At 42.9% G+C, this 18,511-nt stretch overlaps 1 protein-coding gene across 4 annotated transcripts in view; it reads left to right on the forward strand.

Annotated features, from left to right (window-relative positions):
• COL18A1 (collagen type XVIII alpha 1 chain) overlaps positions 1 to 18,511 on the forward strand; it is a 145,138-nt gene that overhangs the window by 90,384 nt on the left and 36,243 nt on the right. For all 4 annotated transcript variants that reach the window (XM_083416348.1, XM_083416349.1, XM_083416347.1 and 1 more), the window contains 3 exons: positions 614 to 1,158; positions 8,926 to 9,009; positions 10,990 to 11,055. In XM_083416348.1, the coding sequence (XP_083272474.1) occupies positions 614 to 1,158; positions 8,926 to 9,009; positions 10,990 to 11,055 (695 nt within the window). The remainder of the gene's footprint in view (positions 1 to 613; positions 1,159 to 8,925; positions 9,010 to 10,989; positions 11,056 to 18,511) is intronic.

Below are 18,511 nucleotides of genomic sequence, written 5' to 3' on the forward strand. Positions count from 1 at the left end.
GAATTGTTTATTGCTGCTAAGTGTAAGTGCGATGGCTCCTTAGTTCAGCTTTGCAACTGGAGGCATAAGCTGCCTTGAAGATAGTTGGCGGTGGTTTACATTTCTTTCCCACCCTTCACCTTGACGTCTCTGGGTGGGTTACAACAATTTAAAAATAAAGTACAAAAAGCATTTAAAACAAACTACAGTCAAGAGAATAGGCTTGATCCTAAAATATGTTTATTAGGTGTGCATTCTTACCTGCACTGTGATGTACGCTGCATACTTTTTTTGAGATAGGGAGGTATCCAGCTAAACAGTTCTGCCAATGTATACAGTTTTGGCTGCACAGTGGAACGTCACCCCCCCCCCCCCGGTGGACCTCCTAAATCTCATATGGTTTTCCTTTCAACCCTTTGGAGCAGATTTAGGGAGGGCACGGGGGGGGGGGGCAATTAGAGGGCCCTACACTAGTGGGTCTTTAGTTGGGTCCAGTCCACAGTTTTCTGCCTTTCAATGTGGATTTGAGCCACATCACTGGTACTTGGAAGGCTCTCCTATATGTATGTATCCATACTGTACTGAACAACACTGTCTTGCTTATTTCTGAAATGCCTTTTTTCCCTTTCACCAGAAAACTTCAGCACAGAAGTTGGCCTCTTGGAGCTGATTGGAGATCCCCCACCAGACCAGATAACCAAAGTGTATGGCCCAGACAACAGCCCTGGCTATGTGTTTGGACTGGATGCCAACACTGGACAAGTGGCACGTTACCACCTCCCCAGCCCTTTTTACAGAGACTTCTCGCTCTTGTTCCATGTGCAGCCCACCACAAACAAGGCAGGGGTCCTTTTTGCTATCACGGATGCCTCCCAGTCAATCATTTATGTTGGCGTGAAGCTATCAGAGGTGAAAGATGGAAAACAGCAGATCATCTTCTATTATACGGAGCCTGGCTCTCAGAACTCCTATGCCGCTGCTGCATTCACAGTGCCTTCCCTAGTCAATCAGTGGACTCGCTTTGCCATCAGTGTGGAGGATGAGGAAGTCGTTCTCTACGTAGACTGCGAGGAGTTTGAGCGGGTCCGTTTTGAACGCTCGCCTGATGAGATGGAGCTGGAAGATGGCTCAGGGCTTTTTGTGGCACAAGCTGGAGGAGCTGATTCTGATAAATACCAGGTGAGCATAGACTTACACCGAAGTATTATTTTCAGTGAAAATGGTCACAGGCTGATGTGAGTTCACAGTGAACAGAGAGCGTTGAAATACATAATTTGGCCTTGTGTGATTCAGTAGACCAAGGAAGTGGGAACAAGCAAAATAAAAATAAAAATCTGCTGATATGTTGTTGGCTTACCCAAAGTTTCTATCAAGGAGCTTTCTCCTTGCTCTTGTACTCAGGCTGCCTCATCCTCTAATTTCCCATCTGCATTTGCCTTTTACTAGTGAGAAAAGAGGCCCAGTAAGGAGATGGCAATTCAGAGATCCAAGAATAGTGAGGTTTTCCCCTGTGAATTATTAATTTGCAAGCCTACCAGACATCTCCTGGGCATTGATCTGTTGTGGGATCACTCACTGCTTTTTTATAGAAGCATCTGTTTATTTTGGGATAAGAATTTGCCCATTCTCTTATTTATGCACGCAAGGACCTCACCAGAGCATGGAAAAGAGCCTCTTGTCTAACCAGGGGTTCTTAACCTGTGTGTGTTTCCTTATATATAGATCAAATTCAGCATGCATGATCATTATCTCATTTTATGGAGAACTGTCTGTATATATGTGTGTTTTGTGCAGCTGACAGATGGTTGACTAGTTCCCATGTTTGGCAGCCTCAGTAGACCAAAGTTAGCTCAGTAGTGTAATGTTACTGAATATGATTTCCTAGATGTTTCAGCTGCAGAATGTAGGTTAGTTTGTAGAAATTTTGATTTTTGTGGTTTTTAAATCTTTTTTTGCCTGTACCCATTTTACTTTGGTGCATATGCTCATTATGTACATCTATCAGTGAACACTGAAATATATTTTGATGTTTCTTTAAAAAATAACACACCACACCAACCCAATGAATTGCCATTGTGAAGAATCTAATGAGGAATATATGGAAGTGATTATAGCCAGTACTTATAAGTGACAGTGGCAAATTCGTCTGTCTTTTGAAGTCTATCCTTCTTTTTGAGGAAAGATATTATTTTGTTAACTTTGCGAAGAGCTTTAAAAATGAATCTGAATAATCATTCCAGTGTATCATCGAGAGTGAAAAACAAAGGGGAAGTAATTAACATTTTTCACCATCAAGTTCATTTCCAGACACTGGCTTAATTTGTCAGTCTAGTGACCCCTGTGATTCGTACTTGGCCCTCCCCACTGAGATCAAATCCATTGCTGCATTCTTCTTTTGCGGGTGGTGGTGGAGGAGGGTGGCCAGAATTTTCTACAGCTGATGTCTGCAGACAAAAGCATGGGGTATTTCTACCCAAGCCTTGTTGACAACTGATTTGAAAACGTGATAAATGCTGCTTTTGCTGCTTTTCAGCACAGATTGCCTTGGGGAGCAGTTTCCGCTGCCCACTCAGTAACAGATGTGGATATTCATATGGGATACACACAACAGATACTTTCTTTAGTCTGCTGCTACCAGAATGCAGGAGGAATGTTAAACAGTAGCTGCAGGTGACTGAACTAGAAGTTCTTACATGTTCTTACATAGCACATTGGTAAACTGTGGAATTTGTTCCCATGAGAAGATGTAGCGGCCACCAACTTGGATGACTTTAGAAGAGGATTATATGAATCCATGGAGGATGAGGCTATCAATGGCTACTAGCCATGATGGTTACGTATGTTCTGTCCTCCCTGTGGGGAAGCAGTATGCCTCTGAATACCATTCACAAGTGGGGAGAATGCTATTGCACTCAGGTCCTGTTTGTGTCAGGTTGGCCATTGTGGGAACAAAATGCTGAACTAGACGGGCCGTTGGTCTGATCCAACAAGACTCCTCTTACAGTACAGTACAAAAGCAGTACAAAAACACTTGATGAGACATAATGGGAGACTAATTTATTTACTGGAAAGAGCAAGGGAGCAGTAAATGCCAGCAAGTATGATTTTTGAAAATATGTGTCAACTCTGGTTTGTTTCAAAGAACAAAATCGGGAGGAAACTTTTATTTTGCACCATCTGCAAAACAGACCGATTAGAACACAACTTGCTACCCTCCCTGTCCCAGGCATCCTGCCTGTGAGCGTAAAATCAGACTCCAGATGGGGAAACATTCCGTGTAATAAGTCTAAGGGTAACTTCGTCTTGGGTCAAGAAGAGGATTAGAGTCATCCATGGCCTGCAACAGGGTTTGGATGGAAAATACAAAAATAGGCTTGACCCCTGTGAGTATACACAGGTTTTTGCAGATGATGACTAGTTTTACTCTAGAGCTGTGCCAGTGAATGTTTATCCATTTAGAAATCTTTCTGAAGAGGTTGTTTGGAGTACTGTGGATCTGGTGTAAATCAAGAGTTTCAAAATATGTGGTTTATTTATCCCCCCCACCTCGAGTCTTTGTGCACCTACCTTTCAAAAGCAACAATTCCAACTCTATATAATGTACAAAATTTATCTCAGGGACTCTTTCCCAGTTAGGTGCTACCCAGGTTCCCATTCCATCTTTTCTCTTCTGGATGTGTGGAGAATGGAGCCCCTTTTAGCTTGGAGGGAGACAAAATCATTTGAGGCAAAAGGGTGTGGTCATCATTCACACACACCCACACCCACACACACCAGTGAAGGCTTACATAGGGAATCCGCAGCACACAAAGACAGATATTGCCACTTCACTTGGGGTACAGCAGAAGGCATGTGTAGCCTCATTTAAGCACTCTACATTTGGAAAGTTAAGGGTTTCTTTAATTCCATAAGAGATGCTTTGGTTCAGCTGCACTCTTTACTTGGTTCAGGTGTGACTGGCACCCTCCACCTGAAGTAGTTTAGCTTCTATTTCTACCTGAAATGCCCTCACAGTGTTTGTGTGTTACAGGGTAATATGTTGATGTTGATGCACTGATGTGGTGGGTGATACCATATCATCCAACACTGTTGAAGGGCACAGTCAATACTACATGGGGTTCATACTAGTTTGTGCAGGATGCCAGTGAGATGCCAGTTAGAATGAGTCTCAGTTCCTTGAGTTTAGACATAGCTTGTTCTATGTTCATAGAAGTTTTTAGCCCCCTCCCCCCCAGTGAAGCAGGTAACATGTAAGCCTGTGGCTCATGCAGGCTTGTTGCTAAAGTTAAACCATGGTTTGTCATTATAACTGGATTGAGCCAGTCTGAACTGGCAAATTCAGTGCCATCACAGTGAATTGTGGGTTGACCTACCACAAGTCAAAAGTCAACTTCGGATCACAGTTTATGAAGCTAGTTTGTTTTCACTGATAGTTAAGATTAATTGCAGTTTAGGATTTGGATGGAATGTTAAACCATGGTTAACCTAAACTGGAATTGGAAGCTTCCAATCTCATCTTCACCGCCACACTGGAGGATGTGTATGGAGGTGCACATGAGCTTAAGGCTCACTGTGGCTTGTCTTCATACCAGTAAAACATCATTTAGCATTACATGCAGACAGGGCATATATGTTTTGGATTGAACTTTTAGGAAAGTATTTGTTGTGCTTTAGATGTATACAGTAGTTGTAAAGACTAAATAAATGCTAAGGAAGTGTGGATTATCTTCAGGAATGCAAACAAATAGTAGCATCCTAACAAAGCTAATGGATGAAAGATTGTCGAGAAGATTCTACAGCTTATAAACACATGCAGCATTTTCCTCCTTTAGAGTGGGAAAAATAAGGGAATTAATATTGATCACTCTCTGTTCTTGAGACCAAGAATTTGGCATAGAAAGAAACTTTAAATCCTAGTCAGGAAAACATAACCATACATAGGCTCAGAAATCCAGATGTTTAAAAGAAAAATTGGGAACTTGGACTTCGGTATACATTTTAAAACGCCCTTGGCCTAGTGCTGACTTGAAACAGCAGGGTATGTTTCACAAAAAAACCCACCTTCACCCCCATTCTCCCATGAAATGCACCTCTTTCTTTTTCTTGTTACAAGTTTTTATAGGAGTTGCAAAGCAGGATGAACATACTTAACCTGCTGAGAAGTGAGGTCAAGAAACATTGCCTTCATTTTGATTTGGCTACATAACATCATCGGAAACCTTTTATGACATTCCTGCAGAACTGAATGTGATAACATTGTGCTGTCTATAATATTATGGCGTGTCTGGAATTGCTTCTGGAACACGCATGTGATGGTTTGTTTGAGGTTGTTTTGTTAGCCAATGCTACATATCAAGGAAAGGACCAGTTTCAGAGAGACAGTGAATAGCATACCAGAAAGGTAAGCAAAGGGGGCTTGTGAATATTTCCCCCTTGCAAAAGATTATGAGAAACCCAAAGCTGGCCCATGTACTCCATAATAACTGCTGCACCTTGTTTCCGCCAGCACCTTCCTTGTTCTCTTCACCCTCAACATGAAGATTGGAATGATGAGCAGTGGGAGGATTTTAGAGAGATCACAATAAATTGTTTTCCTGATTTCTTCACAGAAGGCTGTCCTGTCCTTAACTGCTCTCTCTTAAGAATAAGAGCACCTTGTTTGCCTGTTCTCCCCACTTTTGGTTGTGCAGCTACTTGAAGCCTCTGGCCTGTCCTTGCCTGCCTCCTGTTTCTACTCTCTTGCCCCAAGAGCCTGAGGTGATGATGTATTGTGTAGCGTATTTACAGTGAGGTGAGGTACGTAAATCCTGCTCTTGAACATAAAGGCCTGGCAGTCTCCCAGATGAAGATCTCACTGTGCATAGAAATGTTCGCTCCTACCTGCCAGCAGCATAATACACGTATGGGAAAGGAAGGGAGGGGGCCAGAGTTGTGGCTGTGTTAAACTGGTATCTATCAAAAAGGCAAGGAGAAAGGATTAGTAGCAGTCTTTAAATGTAAGGCCGTTTTAGAATGCTGGTGCTTTCTTGTTTCATACATGATCAAGAAAAGGCAGTGCTGCTGTTGGCTCCCCAATGATAAATATGAGCTAAGTGTGAGGAGTGGTTGATTGCCTCCTTCAATTCAATTCTACTGTATTCAACATCAGAATGTATACTATGACTGTTGGACCCACTATTGGTCTCATCCATTCAGTTTGCTGGAGCCTGTCTTTGCATGCGGTGGAAGAACCAAACTTGCCAAGGGTTTGAGACCCCACGGCTACCCTCATGTAGTTTATCCAGCCAGTTGAATCCGCTTCCCAGGTATGGCTGCTGTTGCATGCTGACATTGTCTAGGAGCCGCAGGTGAGAACTGGGTGCAGGGTGGGGACCAAAGGTGGACAAACTACCCCAGAAGGACGACATCATGTTCCCCATCAGAGGTGCCACCCCTTCTCAACACCCCCTAGACCACAGTGGCATCCACTATACCTCAATTTATCCTCCAAATCACACTTTGGATGTTTATTTGAATCGAGCCATTGCATAAATGGGTCTTCAAGGACTGCTCCTTTCCAAAGGCTCTCTGAGCTGAGATTTGATTTCAGGTTTCCTGAGACCAAATTAAAGCACAAAATTGGTACCATCTTGGCTATCCATCTTCTAGAGCCATCAAGTCAGGAGAATAGAAAGATTCAGCATTGTAAGTCCTCTGATCCATCACTGGCGAAGAGGCGGTAGTGAACTGGTAGTGGAGACACCTGGAGCTTTTAGCAATATTTCTTTGCAACTAATTTTTTTACCACACATGCCTCATTAAAACCATTGCTGCTTGTGAACAGGAAAGAAAGGAACGCGTGTCATTGGTTCTTAGCTGATGTAAGACCGATCGGTCTGCTGTTCACCAAAAGCCTTGGTTTGCTTCAATTCTCAGAAGTTAGGATGGAATCTGCTGATCTGAGCTATTCCTAAATGTTCATAATTTTTGTTGAAAGCAATCTCTATGTAAGCAATTTCAGTAGCCACCAGAGAGGCTGAGGGAAGCAAAGGTGCACAAATTAAAGCAGAGAATGTGTGTGTGTGTGCATGCATTTGTAACAGTTTACTGAAATATGCTTTTGAGCTACGGGACAGGCTGTTTTCCTGCAAATGAGGGAGTTGCTTGGCTTTTGCAAGCATGGAAGAAGGAAGATGGCAGGGAGATCACTCCTGTTTGCATGCTCTCTGTGCTATGAAAAAGCCTTTGAGAGTCTACTGCAGAATAGCTTTGAAGGGGCAGCTGCACACATAGAACTTTGGGTAAAAACTTTATCTTGTCTTCCTCTGTGGCTTTTGTCAGTGACCCCCATTAAATTGGCTCAGTCGGCAGGCTGGAGCAGGAATGTTCCGTTAGATTTAAGGGGCAGCTTGTTGGCTGATGGTCACGCTGTGCTCTCAGCTTCCTTCCAAATTGTAAACTCAGATGGAATGGATCCACTGTAAAGTTTCATCTAACAGATGATCTTTTTTTAATTGTGCCTGGAGAAGAAGCATCCCTCACCCCACCCCTTGGCTCTGGAGAACTGACATTGCCTAAAAGCCACCCCTTTGTCTGTCTAACAGGCTGATGAATCACAAAATATGAATCACATTATAGGGCTGCATAGGAACAAGTCATCACCTCTTTGCCTGCAGAGCAAAGCTTCAACTCAAGCAAGGAACCAGTGGGCACACTGCAATGTAATTATTAGTGGTACCCATCAGCCTGTTTTGAAGTGTAGCTTTAGCTCAAACTCAGTTATGGGCATGAGTTAGGCTACACGTCACATATTTTTTAAGGGGGAAAGCTAGTGTCTCCCCACATATTTAAAATATTTAGGTTTGCTTTGGATTCTGACAAATGTGAGCTGGGTGAATGGCGGCATCAGCTTCACTGTAACAGTATGTGGTGGGGACAGAAAAGGTTCACATTTCTCCTCTAAACGTTCCTTCCAGAAGTTTCTTTCTTTCTTTCTTTCTTTCTTTCTTTCTTTCTTTCTTTCTTTCTTTCTGTAGTAATTCTCAATCTGTCAAAAATGATGGAACAAAGTTGTTAAAACTGCTTTTATAAACTAGACCATAAAGGAATGAAACTGTCTTTTAGTCCACTCTTAACTCCTAAGATCTGCATGTGTGCCCAGGACCTAAGTGGTTAGGATGTTACATGCCCACAGCTGCTCCTGAAGCCTTTGGAATGTATCTGATGCAAGTAAGGCAGGTGTGAACATTGTAGCATTCAGGTGTTGGGTTGTAACACTAGACATTACACCCCTCTTTGTGTGTGTGTGTGTGTGTGTGTGTGAGAGAGAGAGAGAGAGAGAGAGAGAGACAGACAGACAGACAGACAGACAGAAACTCTGTACAACCCCACTTGATGCATCTTGCTGCTGGTTTGCTTCTGAGGCTGCAAAGATTCAGGGAGAAAAATGATAGTTCATATGAGACTTGTGGGTGCTGGGAATGCTGAATTTGTGTGCTTGGCCACCCAAAAACCTTATTAGAAAGAACCATAGATTTTGAAGAGACCAGAAAGAAATATAAAGTCCATCTCTCTGCCACAAGGGACGTTGCTTGCCAACCTCCTTCCCACATGGTTTTTGTTCTCCTGCCTTAAATAATTTACACTGGGTGCTAAAGTTTTGATCAGCGTAGGTGGGATATCTCTGCTCTACAATGAGAGATCAGTGAACTGTTCGCTTTAATTAGAAGTGATACAACAACCATTGCAGCTTGTGCCAGGGGGACTCTGTGGAATAGAGCCATTGCCATTGGAAATATGAGCAAGCTGCGTCTGTGTTGGAAAGGAGTCTTGGCTTATAATCAAGTAGGAAATGTAATCAATCATTAGGGTGCAGGCCTCAGGGTTGTACTCCCCCACAACTGGGAGTGGTGCTCTCTGCTTCATTGAAGCTAAAAAAGTAATGATGCCTGTGTTCTGGTTTTGTAGGGTGTAATTGCAGAATTGAAAGTGAAAGGAGATCCTCACGCAGCTGATGTCCAGTGTGAGGAAGATGATGATGATTCTGATATGGTAAGTGATTCTGATATGGTAAGTGGCTCAGGATTTGACTATATTAAAGCTGTTGTATATTGGGGTGGTTCAAACATACTGCTACTAAACCATAATTTAGCACTATGAGAAGATGTGGTTAATCTTAACTATGGTCAGTGGAAACAAGCCAAATTCAAAAACTATTGCTTATGAAACTTTTTGTTTTCACAAACAATAGTTGAGATAAACCACAGTTTAGGATTCAGATAACTTGCTAAACTGCAGTTAATTTGAAGTGGAAACTTTCAATCTTCTCCTTGTGGCAGATCAATAATCAGTCTAGATCAGTATTTTCAGAAGGCATACCTCTTTAGCCAGGCTTTTGGGAGGGAGTGGTAAGAGGCTAGCCAGTCTCACCTTGTTTTTATTTTTCATTGTTTTTGTGTGTATGTGTTACAGTTTTATATTTGCTATTTCTTTGTTACCTTTATGACGTATACCTTGTCCTGGGATTATGTGATAAAGGGCAGGCTTATAAATTGCACTAAAAAATAAATAAACCCTCTGTTTGGCAGACTCTCTCAATGCTGTGGTTTATCTGACACCACAAAGTCAGACCGCATGGTGCCAGATAGGCAGTAGGATTTGTGCAAGCCGCTCTGCATAGTCTATGAATGCAGAAGTTTAAAGTAACTCCTGAAGAAGGAACTTCTGTTCTGAAATGCACTGAGCTGTAATAAACCTTAATTATTGGCAATTTTGAGAACTAGTTTCTCCCTTTTGCATTCTTTCTGGTACAGTGGTACCTTGGTTTAAGAACAGCTTAGTTTATGAACAACTTGGATTAAGAATGCTGCAAACCCGGAAGTAGGTGTTTTGGTTTGTGAACTTTGCCTTGGAAGCAGAACATGTTCCGCTTCCTGTTGAGTGTGTTCCATTTGTAAATTGAGTCCCCTGCTGCTATGGGAAAGCACACCTTGGTTTAAGAATGTTTTGGTTTAAGAATGGACTTCCGGAACAGATTAAGTTAATAAACCAAGGTATCACTATATGTGTGCCTTCCTCGTAGTCAAAACAACCCGCCTTCCTTACATGGAAGGAGAACAATGAAGTAAATTAAGGAGTTATGCCAGAATAATGTATAGGAATCCCTTACTGTGAAGAGGAATCTCTTGGGACTTGATTCACAAATCCCAGGAAGTCATTGCAAAATCAGAAGATTTGTGCTTTTGAGAGTTTGAGGGCCCTTTTGAAAATTTCTACTCTCTTATTAGACCATAGAAAGTAGTATTCTCACTGGATTAAACTATTTGGTTACCAGGTCCTCACTTGTTAGTATTTCCATTGACCAGTTAAAATATTTCTCATCTTAAAGTCAACAAAGAGCAAGACTGCAGTGGTGTTTTTTTTTTATGCAATGAATTTATATGCCACTTTTCTTTAAAACAGAGGCTGCTTACAAGTTTAACAGACCATATCTGCCACTAAGATATTTTATCATAAAACCCAAGCAACCTAGGAAACCATTCAGTTAAATGCCTTGAAAAAACCATCTTCCTTTGCCTCCAGAAGCCCAGAAACATCTGATGTCAATGGGTTCCTGCAGGAGGGTGAGCCATAGGAAGAGAATAGTTAAAAAACTCTGTCCCCTGCCACTGCTGATTTAACCTGGTTGGCAGGGATAGAAGCCTATAGCAGAGACCCTCCTTGCCCACTTAGAGAAGAGATAAGCTTGTAAGAAGAAAAGGGTTCTATAAATGTTGAGAGAAGACACCACTTCACAATAGCTGAATGTTGCTTGAGGAATAGTTTTCTGCATATGGTGCAGGCACGTTGATATATTTTTACACCAAAGTTCTGTTGCTATGCTCTAGCCTGGCTATTGCATTTCATAGGGGTTTTTTTCCAGGGAAACAATTGACTATACTGTACTGAAAGCATTAATCAAGTGAGTGCAACCATCCTTCATTTGCATCCTCTGCTTACCTTTATCTTTCATTTAAACAAAAACCTCTTTAGATATCTGGCGATGGTGGAAGTGGAGCTGAAGAAAGGCCGCAGCCGTCGGAAAAGGAAAAGGAAAAGGTGAGTTCTAGTCCATGTTCGTGATGTTCCTCTGCCTTGCCTTAACTTTCCATGCTCAAATGTACTTTCTAAAATCCATGTGTGAGATATCCTTGCTGTTAGGGTTGATGCATATGGGGCGGCTATTATTATTATTATTATTCACTTTTATGCTCTGGTTGTGTCAAATGGGTGGTCTCGTTGCACGACACCACTCAAACCCACACCGAGGAAATTGATAATGTTCCGCAAAGTAGTAGCATCCGCTTGTGGTGAGCGAGTCGGATGACTCATTTGCCACAAGTATGGAGCTGCTGGAGGCAGAGGAAGAAAAGTGGTCCTTATGAGCTACTCGATCACTTGTGTCAGTCTTACTACATTTCCAGCAGGGAAATGCAAAAGATGTCTAGTGTAGCAAAGAAGAACCACCTCTAGCCACGACGACAGCAGAAAGTTACCCATTTTGTCTTTTACCTTGTGGTTAGAACCTACGGCTGTGCAGTGTGTGGCATCAGTATATACTGAAGAAGATAAAAAGCAAGGATGTGTGAGATGATTAAGTTTACCGTCAGAGGCAATATGCCTGTGGACACCAGTTTCCGGGAATTGCAAGTGGGGAGAGTGCCGCTTTGGGGCTTCCCATAGGCATCTAGTTGGCCAATAGGCATCTAGTTGACTTCTTCTGCTCTTCTGTCCTGTCCCATGGTACATGGCACTTTGCTATCTTTCAGTCTAGTTCATGCAGCAGAAGTCGGGGGGGGGGGTTAAAAGTGATAAGGAAGGTGCAATAGAACTTGAAAAGCAAAGCTGAGAAAGAGAGACCCTTTTCTGAGCTGATATCTTTCTTAGTGCCCTAAACCACAGGGTACCTGGGGGCATGTCCTGCTGGAGGGCACGATCCCACAGCAGATGCTAGCACGCAGTCTGGCAGGCCAACAAGTCCAAAGTTCAGTCGGACTAGGTTCCTGCCTCTGCAGCTGATCCAGGGATCAGGGCACCTGCAAGCCAGCCCCTCGCAAGCACAGTCCCGTGAGAGATCCAGAAGCATCCAAGTCAAGGTCCATCAACATGGGCAGTTGAGCAGACACAGCACCTGTTGCCCTTTTCTACTCTGCATGCTGATAGCAGCACCTGGGCTTAAAAAGAGTCACATGACCCTCACCTGCTCCAGCTGAGGAATCACACACCTTCTCCCAGACCTAGTGAGTCCCACCTGGCCAGCTAGTGAGCTGGGCTGTGGGTCCTCGCCTGCTTCAATCTCCAAGATCATCTCCCCCCCCCCACTCCCTATGCCTCTGAGCCATGATCATGGAGATGGGGGCCCCTCTGGTGAGGGGTCTTGCTGCTCTGATTCCTGTGCACTGACCCTCACCTCCTCGCCATCCTCCGTCACCCCGTGAGTACTTCCTACACCATCTTTTCCTTCCCCATCCCCAGCTTGCCCTGATGTGTCCCAGTCCTGGCTACACCCCTTGTCAGGATCCTCTTTCTCCTCCCCATCGTCCTGCCAGTTCATGACACTTAGGGTCCATCCACACTTTGTCCTGTGATTTCTAGTATTTTGTATCAATCTATTATCACGGGTTCAAGAGAGGTGTTTTGCTTTTGTTTTTTGTCCCTCCACTTTCCCTGGGAAAACCCACCTATTTACTGCTGCAGACATCAATCCACAGAAAACCCTATTCTAAACCTGGGAATTGCGTTAGGGCGGTTTGCTTCCACCTCCTTTCCTTCTTTCTGCCCCTGCAGGATTTTTTCCCCCAGTTGCCTCTCTAGCTTTGAGCAGCACGCTTCTGGTTTACTCTGCATGCTTAATTTTTTATTCTACTTTTCCTTGTTTAGTGCTCGTATAGAATTGTGATCAAATGATACATGTGCAATACATGTGCATGTTTCCCTTGTTTGCTTTGATTGGTTGTGATGGTTCCAATAACAGCTTTATTTTCTGTCTACAATAATATGTATCGGAAGGGTCCTTGCTCCTTTTGTGGATGCCAAATGATTGCCTGATTATCTCATTTTGCCTCACCTGATGCTCCTTGCCTCAGCTTGGTTTTCTGATTCTCAGGTTCTCTGATTTTCTGACTCTGACATGGGTGGGTGCAGCTGAAGGTGGAAACAACATGAAAAGCGATCTATTGGTTTCAGGAATAATGAATGGGAAAACATGGGGTTTCAGGGGTCTCTCCCCAAGTAGAATCCTAGGCAAAAATCACAAGTGGGAATACCCAGCCCCAGACCAATTTGAAAACAGGGCAAAGAGGTGTAGACTTTAGGAAAAGTGTGGCTGGGTGACAACCGAATTGGTTTTTGTATTTGCTACATTTGCTTATTGAATGTCAAAGACACACACCATAGCAGTTCAGCTTCAGAAGTTTAAAATGTGTGTTTTTTTGTGAGAACTCCCTTAGGAAGTGTATATTTGGGAAAGAAAGCCAGCACAGTGACAGGGACCCCCTTCCTCCTTCAGCTAACCTTGTGCTGAGTTAGCAGAAACCCAAAGCAGGGCTGAATTTCTAATTGCCTCTTAAACACAACTGTACTGCTGTAAGTAGAAAATACATAAGAGCTACAAGGAACCTTGAACACCTGGTAAATAAGTGTTGCCTTTCCTTTGAGCAGTGAAGGGTTAGATTCCTTATGTGGTATTAAGTTGAAGAGGTCAGGGTGGTGATAAATGGAAAACTTGGGAAGATCCAGTTTGCTGCGCAGCAATCCCTCTTGCTGTTCTGGCTTCAGGGATAGCTGCGCAGCCTGCATTCACTCCATAAGACACACACACACATTTCCCCTTACTTTTTAGGAGGGGAAAAGTGCGTCTTATAGAGCGAAAAATACGGTAACTTGTTAGTTAAATCCAGCCCTCTTTGAGTTTTATTTTCTACTACATAATGAATGAGACTGTTGTTGTCTTCTGGATAGTTCCTGGAAGTTCCTGGATCCCTGCATTTACTTCTGGATAAAGAAGGGCTAGTCTCAGAAGGCACAGAGTAGGGAGGAAGTGTGCACATCAAGCTTTAATAAGGGATAACCAATGTCCAGAATCTTGCTTGAAAGTAAATGGGTTGCCAGTTTTGAAAAGTGATCAGTGTCATCCACTTCTCTAAATTCAGCCAAATTCTAAGTTCGGCCACAATGGCATTTTTACTGGCAACAACTTCTGAAGAGTCTTCAAGTACTCCCCATGTGCAGCACATGACAATAACAGTTAGCAGTTGCCAGGATATGAACGAAGCTGGCAAGTTTCTCAACAAAGAGAGCTGCAAGTTGGTGTTATCGCTGTCTATATAGTGTACATATGGCATGCCCACGCGTTTCTTTGTTTTTCTATATACTAAAGCCACAGCTTCAAGCATTGTGCATTGAAGTTACCCGAAGAAGATTTCAAGAGTCCAGAGATGATCTGCTAGTTATCCTCTTTCCACCAGATGTGCGGTGCAGCCTGGAAACTTGCCCCTTTGTGCTAATCCAAATAATGTGTCCAAGCTTAGACATCTGTATGATTGAGGATATGGGGTTTTTCCAGGGCAATAATGTTTTGAGGCAGCTGGTCAAGCTGGACTCCTCATTTCCTACTAATGGAGGATCGCTGCTGTTGGGCTTTTGGCAACCTCCAAGCATTTGGCTAGGCACAGCATACCAGGCATGCTGCTGACTGCTTTCAGTGGTGCGTCACATAATCCTAGACTCTGCTAACTTTCTACTTCTTCGGATTTCCTCTTTGTCTCGCCCACATCTGATTACCCACATCATGGTTAATGCCGTTCCCCCCCAGAGCTAGTCCAGCAATAATGTGTATGTGAGCAGATTGTTGGGTGTTTGCTCCTGGCACACCAACGCAACGTTTTGGATGATGAAATACAGGCAAATGTGGAAACATGGGCAAATTAAGTGCAGTCCAATAGCCTTTTCCATCAGACCCACAAACCTTGCCTTTCTGGACTGATGACGAGTATCTGTGTTTTTTCTCTCTGCAAGAAAATAAATTGATGTGAGCAAAAAATATTTGCGCTTGGAAGAAAATTGCTCTTCCTGAACCTCACAATAACAACAAAGCATCTTTACTGCATCTTTTATAAAAAAATAATTACAATGATTTTTCTTCCTTCTCTGTAGCAACAAGCTTTATTGCTTTGTAGCAAGACTGCACAAACCCCTTGATCTTCTGCATCACTAACACTTTAAAATAATTTACCGAACAGTTGCATGGCTTAGAATTCAGAGGTCCTGAGCTCTGCCCTGGTCCATCAGTCATAGCTCTACAGTGCCGAAGCCATTCCAAGCTGAGGCAAGGAGCATCAGGTGAGGCAAAATGAGATTGTTCCCATTTGAGTCAACGGAAAGGGAATTACTTATGCCAGGCTCTGTCCTGACTTTGATTTCTGGCATTTCTGTCTGGATCCTTGGACTGAGACAGGTTAGTCAGGATCTGGTGTAGCTGTGGCCCTCACCTACGACCTCATATTGGGAGGATCCTTGGTAGGAATTCTGCTGATGGGCAGCTACACCTTTGTGTGACACTTGCTACCATTTTGGCAGCAGTGTTTTTGGTAAGAGGCAGCAATTTCTGGTGGCATTGGGAGCTCTTCTGCATCGTCCTAAGACCCTATAGCTGGGAAACTCATGAGTGCAGCATTATACTTTCCCCATTCAGTTTTAAAGCTTGCATTATTGACACAGATGGCATTTAATGTCTAGTTCCTGCTGTTTTGTCCCCCCGCCCCCATTCATGTTGCTATGTAGCACATTTTGCACATTAATTTTCTTCTGCAAAATAAGTCCATGTTTGACATCAACTCCAGGGATTGAGGTCTTTTTGAAATACCCTTTATGTCTAATTTGTTGAGTCTGTATTCTGTTCACGCATCAAACATGGGGATGTTTTACAGCTCTCTGTGAGATCCCTAACGTTTTCCTCCCAGATGGTAGCCTCTGCAGTAGCATCCTGTTTCTTGCCACACATTGACAACACATGCTTTGAATTTGCCACTCTTCCTTGTTAATGTTGACCCAAGTATCTTATTAAAGATGGGTAACAGCATCCCCAGAAATGTAGTGTCACTTCCTTGTTCATGCAGCTCTTTGTAAAAAGATACATTTTTAAATCACCACTAGTATGTCCACAAGGTAGCTGATGGATGGTGCTTTTCTCAGCTGCTTTGTGTGTTTTCCTGCAAAAATTAGATAACTTGAGAGTTTTCCTTTCCTTCCTTTTTGCATGGGATTACCATTAATCTCTGCCTGGCTTTGAGATAAGAGCCATCCTCCCAGCCAGAACTAATGCAAGATCAAGCTGCAAAAACAACCACTTCATTGCAGAGAAAGGCCTTCCCAAGGTTTATTTTTTCAAAGTATATTTTTACACTTTGTGAAGCCAGCCTGGATTCTGCTCAGCATATAGAATCCTGGACCAACATGACTGAAGTGTTAAATCAATAAACATAAGGGCTTGAGTCAGGGATGTTCTTTCATGTGCGTCTTTAATTTTTCTGGAATAAATGCAGCCATGCACCTGTCACTCAATCAACAAACGATAACTGTATTTTAAAATTGATTCTATACATTGCAGATTAGTCCTTGGAAGCCGCTGTGCTTGGATCAGTTCTGAACAAACTTAATAATGAATGGAAATGTAAGGCAGGAGACTCACGAGCCCAACAGCCAGTTTGCCCAGAATGTGCTCTTATTTAGCAATGAGCTTAGCAACTCTGCCCTTAGAATTTTCTGTGAGTTTGGCCCCAAATGTTGCAGGACCCAGAATTAACTGTTCAAGCAGAGTGTTGCTTAATGCCTCCTGTATTCAACCTGAGTTTGAGGATGCCTATTTGTTGGTAGTTCTTGTGGATGTTAGCCAGCTACAACCTGTACTCATGACATAATGTCATGATGTCTCTTAAAAGGGGTCTCTGGAGCAGGGATGTTTAGAACTTGCAATACTGAAAGCCATGTCACAGAAATGTTCAGTAGCTTTTATGTGAAGACTCATCATCATACATTGCGTTGAAGGAGGAGTTAATGTATGCATGCACATGTGTGCACAAACATGCGCAAGGGGTGCTTTTTATTTTACTCACATTTTAACTATTTTAACTACATAAAGAACTGCTGCTATTTATCCAAAGAAGAGCTGCTGATATTCCTGAGGATAGAGAGTATAAAATGGTAAAGGAAAAGGACCCCTGACAGTTAAGTCCAGTCGCAGACGCCTCTGGGGTTGCAGCGCTCATCTTGCTTTACAGGCCGAGGGAGCCGGTGTTTGTCCGCAGACAGTTTTTCCGGGTCATGTGGCCAGCATGACTAAGCCGCTTCTGGTGAAACCAGAGCAGCGCACAGAAACGCTATTTACCTTCCCGCCGGGGCTGTACCTATTTATCTACTTGCACTTTGACGTGCTTTCAAACTGCTCGGTTGGCAGGAGCTGCGACTGAACAACAGGAGCTCACCCTGTCGCGCGGATTCGAACTGCCAACCTTCTGATCAGCAAGCCCAAGAGGCTCAGTGGTTTAGACCACAGTGCCACCCCTGTTCCATGGTAGAGAGTATAGCTTCCAATAAAAACAATTATGCACAAGGAACTGTGGTTTAGCCGTCAGAGCTACACTTCCCAGCACCTTAACAAATCACAGTAACCAGGGTTGGACATCTGTGTTACACTGGTCACTTTGTAACAAATTGCAGTAACCCTGTGTGGTGCAAGAGAGTGACTGGTCCAAAATCACCCAAATGAGCTCTGTAGCTGAGCAGCATTAGGATTTTGAACACTCTTAAGCATCACGACTCACTGGCAACTAGTAGTGTGCAAGTGTTTCATTAATACAGGGAACAATTCTAGTTCCTATCCCATGATGTAAACTAGGACAAAAGATGCTAGACACATGACTGGCTCCAAGAGATTTCCTGTCTTCGCTTTTTTTCATGCATTTGTATGTGGAACATCCATGCCACCCACTGGCCAGAGGTGTAAAAGCAGACAATCTGATCTCTGTTTTCTAGGCAAATATGTAAAGTTTCTGGGAATTTTGAAACCTCTGGGGGGGCGGGGCGGAAGAAGTATGTGTGCAATGAATATTTGAATTATATCAAACTTACATTTACAAACTTCATAACAACGCCGAACTTTTCTAAACTGCACTGTCTTTTGTTTTAAGGCTGCTTTCCTCCCATCTCCGGAGTAAGCCTCATTCAGTTCAGTAGGACTTGCTTTTGAGTAAACATACATAGTATCAGACTGCAAATATAGTACCTGCAGATAGAACCAGCTGTCCTGAAAGTACATTTATTTGCTTATTTTATTTATTTTCCATTCCATCCCAGTAAATCATATATCCATGATCAATGTCTGTGAAATATCTCTATCTCCTGATTTCAAACTTCCATTTTGAGCTTAATCAAACTCAGAAAATGGAAGCTTTGCATGAATTAAACCGACTTTTACTATTATTTTTTTTGTGTGTGTATATATTTTGAAACATTCAGT

The sequence above is a fragment of the Podarcis tiliguerta genome (assembly GCF_965153285.1).
Source record: "Podarcis tiliguerta genome assembly, chromosome: 1".
Classification (NCBI taxonomy): Eukaryota; Metazoa; Chordata; class Lepidosauria; order Squamata; family Lacertidae; genus Podarcis; species Podarcis tiliguerta.